This window comes from Ooceraea biroi, chromosome 4, assembly GCF_003672135.1.
Source record: "Ooceraea biroi isolate clonal line C1 chromosome 4, Obir_v5.4, whole genome shotgun sequence".
Lineage (NCBI taxonomy): Eukaryota > Metazoa > Arthropoda > Insecta > Hymenoptera > Formicidae > Ooceraea > Ooceraea biroi.
Window position 1 is genome coordinate 14366999 of NC_039509.1, and position 15555 is coordinate 14382553.

At 42.2% G+C, this 15555-nt stretch overlaps 1 protein-coding gene across 1 annotated transcript in view; it reads left to right on the plus strand.

Moving 5' to 3' along the window:
* Positions 1 to 15555, plus strand: part of LOC105283841 (agrin) — a 360457-nt gene that overhangs the window by 64669 nt on the left and 280233 nt on the right. The window contains exon 2 of the mRNA XM_026968792.1: positions 7205 to 8733. Within this exon, the coding sequence (XP_026824593.1) occupies positions 7374 to 8733 (1360 nt within the window). The 5' untranslated portion in view covers positions 7205 to 7373. The remainder of the gene's footprint in view (positions 1 to 7204; positions 8734 to 15555) is intronic.

Sequence of the window (15555 nt, forward strand, 5' to 3'; positions counted from 1 at the left end):
CTCGTCAAGATTTCGAAAGAAATATGTCACTGCTTGCTTCTTCCATGTTATATAGCATTTCAGAAAATTATAATAACTTGTTTGAATAATTCTTCTTGAGCTGAACTTAATCCTTTTTTAAAATATCGTGTAATATTAAAATCTCCTCTAATTGTAGAATAAATGAAAAAATAGAGGGGATACAGAACTTTATTCTTTAATTAATTTCAATCATGTTTTGCTTCAGCGGGCCACAGAACAAAGTTTTATCAAGCTGCTCAAAGCTGACAATTAAGAAGTTTTGAGAAAGGAGTAGGAAAAACTAGCAGCAGATAGATCAGTTTTCTGAGAATACCGAATAAGCGAGAGTTAAGATAACGAAGGAAGAACGCACATTGAGACGTAAAGACCGATTGCGTTGAGTCCGGAACAGGGGTCTTTTTATTAGCTTAAACGTCGTACCTTATATCTAACGATTCTCATGCTGCTGTGACGTGTTGGTGCCATTACAGGTGCACGTGTTCTTGCGCAGCTGGGAGCTCGTTTATGCACTTGAAACTGCAAGGCAACCCTTTTCAACCGCCCTGCTGCCTCTTCTCGCTCCTCTCCCCAACTCGTAATCCTAACGTTTGATTGCACCCATTACGGCTGAAGCACCTAATACGTAACTTTCGAGACTCGCGCGATAGGTCGACGCGCCAGCCGGCTAAAATCGATTTCACCTGTGCCTGCTCTTCTCCAACCACTTCTGAGCGCTTTTGTTTCATCTTTCTCTCTTTCTTTCTCTGTCTCTCTTCCTTTCTCTTTCTTTTTTACTAATATGCAATATTTTATGAGACATCTTGCAGTATATCTTCAACTTTTTATATACGTACAGATAGATTTCTATATTTCAGTAATATATTAAAACTTAACGTTCATATTCACATACTTATAATGTATTATATTATCTTTTGTTATTATTCTGTTTTGTTTATTCAGTACTGCAAGACTTCAACAATTATATATTTTTCAACAATTATATATTAATATATTATTACATTAATAATATCAGTATGTCGTGTTAGTATATCATTTAATAATTTTTCAGCAGATTTCGTCGACGTAATATAATTTCTCTTTTATAAATTTCCACGTCTCTCTCTTATTAGGAACTCGCATCTTCCTCACGTTGCTCCGAGTTGCGATTCTCTTCACCTCGTTTACCTTTGCACGTTCTGCCTTGCTTCTCCACGACTCGCTGACCAGCCAAGAGAACCAAGTAGGATGTATCACGTAGGGCTTGGGAAGGAGGGCCAAGAGTTCTGTCTGCGGACCGGCATTAAACATTCAAAGGGACGGCAAAAAAGAAGATGCATTTGCATTCCGCGCTGCAACTGCGGACTCTCGGAAAAAAACATAAATAATTCAAAAGTTTTTACGGGACCGTCGGGAGTTGCTCGTCGAGTGGTAGGATGGGGGAAGGTGCGAGAATATGCGACAACAGCGGGCGATTTGAAGCGATTTGGAGCGATAGGACACCGGATCAATCATGACACGTCAAACGGCCGAATGAACGGCCGAAAAATGATGCTGCGCCCTGCCGTGGCAATCATCGGCCAAAAGTACGTAAAGCCGATAACGCTTCTCTCGATGTAGGACAGATTTTGTGACGACGAGATATATCGGCGAAAATTGTTTGTGGAATAACTGGAATAACCTTCCGGCAGAGATGCGTTCACATCGAAATTTTCAAATAAAACCTTGTGTCGACATTTTAATGTTTGTGCACCGCAGTTGTCGCAATGCCTGCATATTTTCTAGCAATGAAAAATCCCATGCAATCAGGTTGTTCAATTGCGCGACATTTTTCCGCGATCGTCTGTAAATTTAGACATTTCTTTCTCCTCTAGAACCACAAAAATTCTCGGACTCTTCGAAGGAAGTATCACATTCGGATTTAAATTTCACAGAAATGTTATCGACCAGAACGCATAAAGATTCATTCGATGGACTTGCTTACGGAGCCACACGCGATCGTAGCACGACATACTCCCTCCCCCGCTGACATTCCGTTGAAGAAAATTGAAGCCATCGGAATAGCGGAATCGACGACGGGCGCGATTACCCGTAATGTCGCCGTTGGCGGAAATATCGATCCCGTTGGATAGCTTGCAGCCAAACTCTCCAGACAAATCAGTTTTTTGCGAGCAAATCGCCAATTCGTATGTACGAAACCAGTTCCGGTCCCAGTGCGCGGCTAAAAAATGCTGTGAATCCTTTTCACCAACGGGCTGATTCATTCGCGCGCAAGTATCAAATGCTCGCGACCACCGTTGTAAATATTTTCGCAGAGCACACTTTATTTATTTGTTTTTCCATCCATCGAGACTTTACAAAATGCAATTTCGTTCCTGGTCATCCATGCTTGCGTATGGACCATACGGCTCGCCGCGGATGTACTTCACAAAATATTACAGAATGGTTCTTAAATGTTTACTGCAAAAATAAATACTTTTTGCGAAACCTTTCGGAAAAATATAACAGAAATGCTCAGAAATCACATTTTATCCTCTATTATAAATATTGCAATGCCAAAACAACCAACAATTCTTTCGCTAGTATATTATTTAATAAATTTAAAATATACTAAATCTTAAAATTTGAATATTATTATACTGTATTCAATGTGAATCTTAAATAGAATTAACGAAAGCTTAATGCGTTGGTCATTAAATGTTTGAAATTGAAAGCTAGAAGATTGCGGCGTCTCGATGAAAACTTTCTTTCGAAAGCGAGAAGATTCATTCCGAATTCATCAAAGCGCACCTATGACGTTTATGAAATTAAACCCCAAGCTAGATAGTCGTAGTGTGCATAAGGAAATTGAGATAAGTAAAGTCAAGCGCCCTAGGTAATTTAATTTGTTTCTTTTGAATATTTCTCAATATTCTCCGTCTCTCCCTCTCTAACGCTCCTCCTCCTCCTCGTCGAAGTATCTCGACGGAACTCAAACGGCAACTTAATATTAATCTTGTTATATACTTTCTTAAACTAACGGTTCGAGATGTCTATCTAATTATGCGGCGGTTGCCACGGGGAAATTCTTTCATGGTGCTCAGATCATTCACAATTCTCGACTTTCTCGCGCGTGAATCGATAAGACAGCTATATCACGGTAGAGACACTTAAATTGCATACGCTCGGAGCGTAACATCATTACACAGTAATGTCATTCTAAGCATAATGTAACAGTTCCTATCCCAAAACTTGTTACTCAGAGAATGCGTTCACAAATTTTTACTCTGACACCACAACAGCGTTGCAGGTAGTTCTCTGAACAATGACGAATTTGACACATTCCGCGTGACGCTGTTTTCCACTCGTGCAGACGTCGATATCAATCTTTATTTCCGATTTTAATGGTGGATTACGGTTGCCAGTGGTATAACCAGTCAGTCCTGCTATTTCAACAAAATGTTTCGTCTTGAGTTGCTATATGAGCTAGCCATTGTTTGCTACTGACGTTGTACAGTGAAATTAGTCGTTGCTTAGTCGTAACTCTTTAATTGAAATCCACGCATGGCAAACAGTCACCGCATAACCACCCCAAGCAATCGGAAATGATACCCCGTACGTATTACATAGAGCGTCGCTTCATGTAGATCCGCTATAGTTATGGGTTTCCCGGCATCGAATGGCCGTGCATACCGAGATGGAATTATTAGTCGGCGGGATATGCCGCGCAGTTTCGGAATATCTTCCGGCGGCGTCCGGGTGGTCCGAGGGCAAAGTCGAGAAGTCACGGATGAACGAGAGAGGTCCACGGATCCGGGTCCTATTGGGGAAAGTTTTAACGGCGCTTCATTAAGCAAAATAGTTTCATAGGACGACGATCGCGAGCGCGCGTATTCGGTATTCGGAGAGTTTGAACGCGTCGGGAATCGAGAGAGACAGAGAGAGAGAGAGAGAGAGAAAGAGGAGCTTTTGCGTTTACTACGCCGGCATCTCGCAGCCCCGAATTGTTTCCGGTTGCAGCTAGGCGTTCGCCTGCGACAATAATCGCCGCCGCCCTATGCGAAACGCCAGAGGAAATGCTCATGCGGACGCGCGCGACAGCGGCTGCGAAGGGCAAAAAGCGAGGGCGGATTAATTCCGCGTTCTCTGCCGTTGTCGCTACGGCCATACGCCAAATGCGCGAGCACGACCTGACTATCCGCGCGGTTGCGAAATCGCAGTTTTATCCGGATAATAAAAGGCGACAGGCGATTATAGTTTTTGTAAGACCGAAATATTCCCTGACGAAATAAATTTTATATCACAAAGATAGAATTTTAATGGATATCACAAAGATAGAATTTTATCAAATATAAATAACGCAATTTGTACAGGTTATTTCTAACTATGTTGAAATTTGTTACATTTCAGTTTATTGTTATTTTAGTATCGAATCGATACTATCGATCAATATTTGTTTATCACAATGCATGTGTATGTGTTCAATTTAACAATTCATCTCAAATATGAATTATTGAAAAATATGGATATTCGGTAAATGACTCAAAAGTTTGCTGTATTGGCTTTTAACTTATCCAGTTTTATACAATGTATCCTTATTAATATCTCGATTATCCTATCGTTTTGATGCAGCTCGATGCGTTTTTGTAACGTTGGGCGACACGCAATTACCATTCTTTTAGAAAGTTATCTTACGCTTAAGCGCGAGACACCGGCCGAGACTTTTAACGAGCGGCAATCAAGATCCAGAAAAGGATGCCAACATCGTTTTCCCGCCTATCCTGCTCCTCTCTGGTCGCCTATTTTTCCCAGCAGCTCCTCTCGCTCGTCGCTCTTTATAATTCTTCTCGAAACATTTTTTCCACCCCTTTCATCTCCCTCAACAGCCCACCCTATATCCGCTCCCGCCCCTCTCATTCTCGACGCCCATGCCTGCCGTCGTTTGCATAAAGTGAGGTATCCGCGCTTTTAATATACGCAAATGAAGTTACGCGCCGGAACTAATCATATTTGCATGCGGAACAGCAATCTCCTTTGAGCCCTTGTCATACTTATTACTCCAGTTTAGTCGCTAGAGAAAATTTTATGACGAGCAACGCCGGCTTGCAACGCGAGGACAATCAACGATTGATTGTTATCATCCGGAAGGAGGGTGCTCCTTCTTATCCGTTCGGTACGTTCGACACTACCCTTCTTCGTTCCGATACGTTATCTTGTTTGTACGTGTTAAGTTATATACGTTTGTGTGTATCTTCGAGATTGTTCATGAATAAATTACTAATAAAGACTTTACGACTTGTGACATGTTACGTGCATTTATATTTTATGCAACCTCGTATAAGCTATGATATCACAAATCGAACGAGTAACTATTTCCACACTACGGCACGATTATACTTGATCTCTCTTATAGTGTATCATAATATACACACTTATAAGCTGTATTTTCTTTCAAACATTCTCAACTCTCCGCGATTCACTTTGGTAAGGGTTTCTCGTAAATCAGCGCGATAATTAAAACTTTATTCGATTAAAGTTAGGTCGTAACGTCGACTCTCTCATTAAGGATTAACGTAGTCGGCCGTCTCGGATGCAATATGACAATGTAAGGCGAATGTCATCGCGACTGGCAGATTTGCGAAACACTCCTCGAAGTCCGGGGAAGTCCGCAACTACGGTAGACGGGAGACATAGTATTCTTGCCGGAACTCCCGTGGAAACTTCCGGCGCGACGTTTGTCGTTCCCCCGCAATCGCGTTTAATTAATTATCGATCGATCCGCGGGCGTTCAATCGCGAATACGTCCCGTCAATTGACAATGAGAATGGAACTGGGCGGATGGTATTATATGACTGTAATCGAAAGACGTAGCTCAATAATGTGATTTATCGATGCAGCATCGATTTAACGGCGCCCGTACATCGGCGCATTGAGCAAATTAAAATCGGAATTCTATTAACCGTAGATTCCGTTAAACACGTAATCTCCGAACTATCTTCCCGGTGCAATTATATTTTTTAAATGCCACGGAAGTAATTTCCTTCCTCGATTCACATCGAATGCAAGAATGCGCGTTATAAATTTATATGAACCCTACGACAAAGAGATCGAAGGTAGATGGAAAGTAGCGCGCGTGTTATTTGACAGCGGATCAGAGCAGCACGATCTTCTGTAATCGTCGAGAGAATACCGTAGAGAGATTATCTGAAAAGTACGATATAAACGCGTTTATGGAATGATAATGAAAGTATTTGCATACATGAAATTTACTTGAACAAAGTCATCTGGAACACGCATAATAATATGCTGTGGGTTGCGTGACTCTCTTGTGCAGTCGCATGTATGCAATCAGCATTTTATCAATTTGATACTAAGTAAAAGAAAAATTAACTTTTCCGAGGAAATATCGTAACTACTGATACAGAACGATATAACGCATAGGTTACTCGCAAAACGTCTCTGGCGAAGGAAAGGTGAATCCGCAGCGAGAAGCATGTCGCGCTTAATCGAGTCCTCATTCGAAAGAAATTGTTTGCTCAACGTGAAACGCCGCCATCATCTATTCATTGTGTTTAAGCAACTTCAATTTTCCGAGAACCATCGGTCGATGCATTCGACGACCGCATTATCATTGACTGCGATGCAGGTCACATTTCGGTCACGCACGATCGAGTATTATCGTCATTATTGGCTATAGCGGTCGTTCGTGAGCTACCGAGCATACGGAGGGTAATCGCAATCTGGAGAAGCGCTTACAGAATATTGCGGCTGTGAATTTCGCATCAAGGGAGAGAGACAGAGAGACACGCGTATCGATAACGAACTACAGATAAATACGCATGCATATCGTTTAATGGGTCATTAGAGAAGTAACAGAAGTAGATTAAAACATAATTGAACATAATTAAAATCTTTTGCATCCATTTTATCCTCCAATTTCGATATTTATTTCACTAGCAGACACTATCGATTTCTCTTTCTATCCCTTTCTCTCTCGTAACTGAGTGATGTGATTAATTTATATCGTTTCATTATATATAACATGAATTAATATATTGTACTAAATTAACGTTCTTATTTACAAATTTGAAAGTCCTAAGATTAATAACACTGAAGAAACTTCTTACTAATTTAACATTCTTTGAAAATCTTTCAAATCGTAAAATTCTGTCAAAACCTATCTACTAACCATACTAACAACATTTTCTCCTTTTCTCTTTGCTTTCAGGTTTAACACCCTCGTCCACTAATCTCTCGAAGAATTCCTACTAACACAAAAATGCGAGCCTAATTAACCCCGAAACCCGCGAAACTAATATTGACCGCCGCTATCGGCAGCGCAATCGTCCGTGGATCGTAGCTCGGCCGTCGCGGAACGATCATGCAAATCCCCGAAAATGCGCAGGACCAACAGCAACGGCCTCAAGCTCGACCTGACGGAGAACACGCCAGGTAGCTCGTTGTCGCGGCTGCCGAATCTGGTCGAGCATGCGGAGACCTGCCAGGCGCTGTCCGCCGGAACCGGTGAAAATTTGAGCAGCAAGTTGCCTAACGTGGTCGAGGGCTCGATGGACTATGGTAGCGAGCGCAGGTCCTCCCGTTACCTGGAGTACCAAGAGATCAAGTCCTACCAGGACCCTCAATCGTCCGTTCCGGTGGCGACGGCCTACGAGGGAGCCTATCACGATCAGTCGAGGATATACCGGAATTACGACCGAAAGGTGGGTGTCGGCTTCGACCGGGAAAACCTCGAGAGGTACGACAACCGAATCTACCCGGAAGACGGCGGTCTAAGGTACCCCGACCGCCGCGTGGATCAGCGTACGTATCAGGAGTCGGACCTGGACGCGCCTTACGATCGCAGCGACGCGCAAAAGCTCAGCAGAGCGTACCCGGAGCTGCAAGACTCCAGCAGACGGTATTCGCGCGATCTGACCGACTACGAGTACGCGTCGCGCTACGCGGAGGAAACGCTGAAGCTGGAGCCCAAGAAGGACCACCATCACCACCATCATTCGAGCAAGATCTACGAGCCGGCTCCCTCCAAGGGTTACGAATCGGGCGTCAAGACCCACGAAGACTCCGGTTATGATCTGGGTACTTGCTCCGGACAGCAAGAGCCACCGCCGAGGCAGTATGAGAGCAAGTACCATTCGGTCAGCAAGATGTACGGCACCTTGCCCAGGTACGAGAGCACCAAGTCCTACGAACCAACCTATGAATCCAGGCCTTCCTTCGAGCCTAAGTACGACGAGCAGTCGTACAAGGGCGGGGATGGTAAGAGCTTCGAGACCAAGTACGAGCTGACGAGCTCGAAGAGCTACGAGAGGGCTAAGTACGAGAGTACTTCGTCGTCTCGATATCAAGACAAATCTTACGATCAGACCCTGAAGATCGGTGAATTGGGCTCGTCCTCAACCAGCGCGTACGTCAGGAAGCACCAAGATCAGGAGGACACAAACGCAGAGAAGATGAATGGTTATAGAAAGAACAACTTCGAGGCCTACGGGGTTTACTCCGATCCCGAGGATGATCATGGTTTTCTGGCGGACAAGAAAGCGCCTCAATACACTTACAAGGGCGTCGTGGTGAACGTTAGCGGCGAGTCCGCGGTGGTTGATCAGAAACGGAGCAACGATGTCCGGCAGACCGAGGTAATCAGAAGTCCTTGGTGCAGACAGACCATACTACTCCTCCTGCTGGTGCTCCTGTTCGTCATCTTCGTCTTCGTCGCTGGAATATTGTTGTACTTTAATTGTGAGTCTGCACCCTTACTGTTACATATGCGACGATTATATGCGATGTTTTTCAGGAGTTCTATCTCGCAGGATGTTTGTTCGATTTTTATAAAAACAAGTTTTTTTTAGTTTTTCATTGGGATATAAATAATTCGTACAATCGGTTTTCATGAAGATCTATATTCTAATGTAGAGACATATTTCACGAGATTCTTTGCAATAACAATCTGTCATAAGCTTTTTACATTTTTAATTGATATTTTATGCAACATACTTTATCGAGAATCCAGTACTGCTATAAACGTAAAGATTTATTCAAAAGCTGTTACTTTTAGTATTTAATTCTTTTATTATGTGGTTTGAGTTATGTAATATTTTCACAAAATTTATTACTGACAGTATAATACATTGTCTACTTTCTAATTTTACTTTCTGTTGAATTTTTGAACTTTGTACTACTCGAAATTTATATGTAGCATATGAATATGTAATTTCTATTAGCTAAAACAATTGATATTGCTTTTTTCATCTTGCTTAAAGAAAAATAAAATATTTAACATAAAATATTAAACATAATTAAACATAAAATATTAAAGAAAATTGTAAAAAGAATAGCATTATTCAACATCGTCGCGATGAAAATATCAAATAACGACTTTCTTGCTCGACATGTCACGTCGTACGAACAGTTATCCGATCTAATTAAAGTTAATTTCAAAGAACGACTAATTAAAGGTAACACTTAACAGCCAGTCGATAACGAGTTCCCCTGTAATAAGACAATGAACGTTTCAGACAGATAGTCACCGTCAGGAAACGTCTTGCATTATTTCTTTCTTCGCTCACAGCCTGCTAATAAGATCTGCTATTTACCGTTGTGTAGAAAGCCCCAGATGCTGCACACTTCGGTAAATACATAGATGATTTCTTTTCTTTATACAAGAACTGGACGAAAGTCTAATATTCGTCACGCATTTTCCCATTATTACTCAAACTTTCTTAAAGTTTATTCTTGAATTCCTTAAATACAATATAATGCAATATAATACAATATAAATATATGCTTATATTTTATCTTGATTTTGCATTAAATAAAAAAAATCTAGATTCAAACAGAATGCAATGCATCATTCTCATGTACTCCAGAGGATTTATTTATCTATTTCGAGATGTCGTGTATTATTTTCTGTGCATTTTACTGCCGCGTTGCAGGTTGCGTGAGCCGACTCGACGATAACAGCAGGCGATTTAGTTAATGAGCATCCGATACCAATTATTTACGGACGTCGGCGCGTTTGCCATAGTAATGGGTAATAGTGTAACAGCCAACGACGACGACGACGACGACGACAACGACGACGACGACGACATCGACGACGGCAAGGACGGTGACACGTGCCGACGATACGTTAAGCCGAAACGGTTACTGTCTCCGTGGCAGTTTTATGTGTCGAATTTGATATGCCGGGCACGTAGGGACTTGCCACTAGCGAAACTGTTCGGTCGGAATTACAATGCGACCAGTGGATGGAAGGTGCGCGGATCGGTGGGTTTTAAGGAAAATAGGTAGGAAAGAATGACGGACTACGCCGGACAGGCCAATCCGTTTTCGCTTCATGCACGATCGTGTTTGTTGAGGACCAATGGTAGCAGGAGGAAAACGTAAAGTCGCATTACCGGAGAAAGCCAGCAATTCTATATGACCCGGAATCAAGGAAATGGAGTCCGATAGGATGCTCCGCTGGGTCTCAATCTTCGTAAAAGCAGCAGTTGAATCGGTTGACAAAACGTAACGTTGACCGCGAAACAGTTGCATCTTTGTCGTAATGATTTATTTTGCTTCCTCTCTATATATGAATCTCTTGTTACACATATAAGGAAACATCCATGTGATTCTTTAACGTCCTAAAGTTGTGGATCGTGTGTGATAGAAATTTATTTTCCCTTAACGTATACGCAGGTCCATCGAGAAAAGAAAGGCGAAGAGAAGGAATATATAGCAATAGAGGTTTTCTCATACAAAAGCATTTTCCATTGGTGAACTCGTAGGAATAGAAGAATCCTTTAACATTATTCTGTGTGAAAAAAGTAGTTTATTTTTTTTAATTATATTTAAAATTATTATATATAATTGGATGAATAATGGTACTCAAATCAAATTTAATTAAATAATAATATATAATTAAAATATGATATGACAAAACTATAATTGACAATAAATTATTCAAATTCTGCATGATTTCCATAAGGTGATTTTCGTGTCTTCGTAGAGATTTGAAGAATCGTATCTGAAGAATTTTTAATGTTCGTATCGCTTTCATGTTCCGAATTTTTCATAGATCCCCGCGATAACCGCCACTTCATTGAACATTTTTCTACATCCGCTTCTGCCTTCCTTCGTTGCTGTTTATGAGACGATGGCGCGCTTAGGAGCTTCCGTGGCGCCCGCGAAGAATATAAACCGTCTCATTACGACTCGAGCGGACTCGTGCAGTCATCTGCGAGAAACGAGTATGGTTTTCATGCACGCTCCGATTGTATTTACAATCGCGCGGCAGAAGCAATCCGATCGTATTTACAATCGAGCGGGAAAGCAGCCCCGTGCATTATTACCGGGAGTGTAAAACTAAGCTGTCGGGTCACCGTTCCGTGCTCGTTTTCTTCTCGGATATTGAGCGTAATATTCGATATAGGTGCTGAATTTTTGCGCGCTTTATGGAACGTTGCCGTCTGAAAATAGCCACGCCGTTGTATTTTACGTTAGTGAGCTTTATGTTCGCCACGTTCTATCGCCCTTTCGTTCTCCACTTGTACGAGGGGTTTATTAGCGGGTCTGCAAAGGGTGATGATCTCTCTTCAGCAAATAGAAATGAATTTCGTCCTTGCATATACTCGCGTCGCGATATTTCGTCGTATTCTGATCAAATAACTACACAGTAAAAAATAAAATGTTAATTTTAACATTTTTTGCATGTCCCAGAAAGTCCACTCTAAATTTTAAGTTAAAGTAACTCATTCGTCATATATTACTTCTTGACAAACTAGAAATGTTAAGTAATTAACACAATATTTTCCATTTATTTTTGTTATTGTAACTTTAAGTGTGATGTAAAAATAACATACAAAGTAATTGAAAACTACATGGAAGAGAAGTTACAATAACTCATCAGAAAAGTTGATAGAACATTTTCGTTCATACAATATGAACATTTACTTTGTATGTTATATTAACACATGATAGTAATTATTTCAATTTAAATTATTTTTGATAGAAACATTTAATTTTAGTAAATTTAATTATTTTATATGTCAAAGTTCATGATTATTTGAAGATTTACTTTAACTTCTTTTAGAATGTTGAACTGACTTTGTGACATGTTGATTGTTTAAAATTATTGTGTTAAAAGCATTTCAAATAATATTCCATTTCTAAGAGACATACACAAAATGTTAAGTTATGAAGTTAACATTAATGTAACATATAAAATTGTTATAAAAATAATAACATATCAGTTGTATGTTAATTTTATATTGAAGTAGTAATCAAAACATGGCAACACAAGAAAATTTTAACATATGGACGCACAATTTTTAACGGTGTATTCTATACGCTATAATTTATGATACTTCAGATAATGTAAGGAAACACATAAAATAAAATGTGCAGTAAAATTTGTGACAAGTCAAGTGTCCTTCAATTTGTTGAATACTTATTATGCGTGATCTATAGTCAGCTTAAGAAACACATGACGAAATTTCTTTTCGCAAATCGCCATGACTTGCCGTCGTGAAAGCCATTTCTTGCTTCTTTCCTGTCGATATCTGCCTTCTCGGATGTCAGCGATGGCATCGACGTTTCGCCCGCTATGGCACAACAACGCAGCATCGACCGGTGAACCGATCGAAAAATTGAGAGCACACGGTTGCATACGTAGTGTCCCGTACTACCAAGAATTCTTATTATACAACCAAACGCCTTTGGAATTTCAAGTTTCTGTTTAATAAGAGTGTAACAAGAGTGTATTATGCATTAAAGAGTATCATGGAGTAATTAATGAATTTGAGAAAAAGTTAAATTAAAGAATAATTTTAGGAAAGTGTAAGATAACGATAATATATCTAATATCTTAATATCGACTTTTGTTTGCAATTGTCTAAGCCGAAAGACTTAGAAAACTGATTTTTAACTCTATGTAATATAATCTCATAACTGTCCTAATATAGACAAAACTTGCTCACTTTTGCAATCATTTTCGATTCGTAATTAATGAGGATAGGTCTGGCAGTGATATTCTATACAAGTTCCTTTCTTCCATGCATCCCGAGTGCATCTGTGTTTGGCAACTGCAGACTGGACCGTTCAGGCAATTCGGTTTATTTTCGGGTCAAGTTTTCGCCTGGTCGCTTCGCAATCAGCCAGCGCATTGTCCCGGTACGGACAATACATTCACCACGACGGAACCCTGGCGCGCGTAGGAATCCCAGAGCCCATCGTTCGCTTGCGCGCGGTTTGTCGACCGTCGTGTTTTCCCCGGAATTTTCGGAAATTCGATTTGGATGCCGTCGCTGTTTTACCCGTAACGTTCGACTCGAGTTTCATTGAGCTCCGCGTTAAATGGCGAACTGGATCGTGGTGGTTCTTCATCGCGTTCGCGCAAATCTCCGGGCGGGGCTGAAAAGCGGTCGTACAAAGGGATGAGAATCGAATAATTCGGCGGATGGGACCATCTGAATTCTTCATCGGTCGAGAACTAATCCAAAAGTCTTCGTGGAATCTGTATCTGACAGGCGACGTGACAGTTCTGGGACACCCTATGTACGCGGCGTCACGAGCATGCAATGCGGGCGGCTTTGGCGCAGGATCAGGCTTTAGTATGTAAGGCACGTGTCCGCATCTGCCTTTATGAGAGCTTCCTGCGATTCCACCATTTCGTCCTCATTCTGGAGCAAGCTTGCCGCGGTGCGCGGCACCGATGCGGAAGGCGGGCTCGGGGTTTCGGGATTAAGGGCGTCGCCGATCATATTAAGGCCGGAGATATCTCGCTCGCTCCTTATCCCCCGTCGTACGACCCCCATAAACCCTGCCGGGTTTGTTCCACATAAATTACAGGGACTGCCTGCTTCTGGATATTCCTTCGTCGCGCGCTCGCGCGTCATGCGTACCTATGCTGATGTAAATGTCGCGGGGTCGTCAACCTGTTCGCGATCCCTTCTTCGGAATGGGACGGCGAGGACGATATTCCGTTAGGATACGTCAGATTCACGCCGTGTTCGCGTCGGGTCTCATTCCTGATCTCGAAATTGGAGAATTCTCGAATTGGCTCCGCTTGCATGTACGAAAAAATTCGCTCGTCCCTCACTGTTGTTCTCGCCTGCGTCCACTGTCAACCAAGTAACAAATTGCTTCTGAAAATTTGGACTCGCGAAGTCGTCGTCGTTGCAGGGTCGTAAGGTTGGACAAGGTTCACGGGTGTACAGGTATATTTTCGGGCACTGCACAACCGTAATACGACACGGCGGATAAATTCGGCATCTTTACGAGCGAAATGTTAACGCGAACTTAGCGGCGCTGAGCCGCTTCGCGCTCATTTCTTATCGCGTGCGCTTCATCGCGCGAGTCAGATTGCTGCGCTTGCAACTCGCTCCTCCTCAACATTGTTAACTCGATACATAGTTTCCGCAGCGGCGCGTATAAACCTTACCCTCATCTGAGATAATCGTGTTACATGACGCATTCACATGCAACTGTACGAACGTTGGAACGAAGTTCCAAGAACCTAGGCGGCGCGAGTTGGCGCTCAGCAGCCTGCTCCGATCGCGCCGCGCGGAACAGACAGCTGGATCGTTCGCGGATCTGTCGACTTTACGGTCGTTCTTCACTCACGACAGACAGCAATCCGAATGCTTAAACGTTCGCCCTTTCCTTCTCGCCCGCCTGTGCACCCGCATCCACCCTCATTCGGCGCATCTCGTGAAAAGTAAAGCGGCGCGCCGATTGCTACCCCGCTCAACGAGAGGGTGGGAACACTGAGGAATGGGAGAGACGGCGAAATTGGATCTTCGGGTAATAGCTAAATTGCGAACGGAGCTACTTCGCAGCGTCCTGGACGAAGTTGCGGCCCATCTTCCGCGACATGAACTCGTACAGGGCTGTTACATCAATATTCCGTATCAATATTTGGTACCGGCATCAGCATAAAAAAGAAAAAAGGTAAAAGGGAAAAAGGAAAGCACGACATGATACGCCTGATATTGGAAAGGAAAGTATCGATGTCGCGCGCGCGATATACCAAGCTCGGCAAGAAGTTCGAAAATTGGTATTTTAACGAGAAACCTTGAATTCTAGAGATGTTTAAGTGATACGAACGGTACGTGTTCTAGATACCCGGCCAACTGGCGATATTGATAATTAATGTACGTCACGATAACAGGTGACGAATATTTTGAAAGAGATTATCGGTGCCTTTCATCAGACTGGTACACTTTATCGCATTCTCAGAATGGCGTCTGCAAAATTGGCGAAATTGCGTTGCGGTTGTAAAATTTGTTGGGTTGCGCGCGATAACCGTTGGAAATTACGAGGCGAAACTTGCACCCCTTTTAACTGATACAAACCGAATTCACCGGCGGGATAAATTCTCAAGCTGTAAAAGCGCTGCGAGCAACGGGAGTTTGTGTCGGAGGATTTGGAGCGATTTACCACCCTGTAAAGAGCCGGCGCGTTTGTTTCATGCAATTTCAAATTACGTTATCATTACGAGCGAGACGAGGGAATATCGTCCGCAAGAGAATATAGCGAAAGTTCAGTGTATTACGCGGAGCGTCGTGTATTCGTCATAAC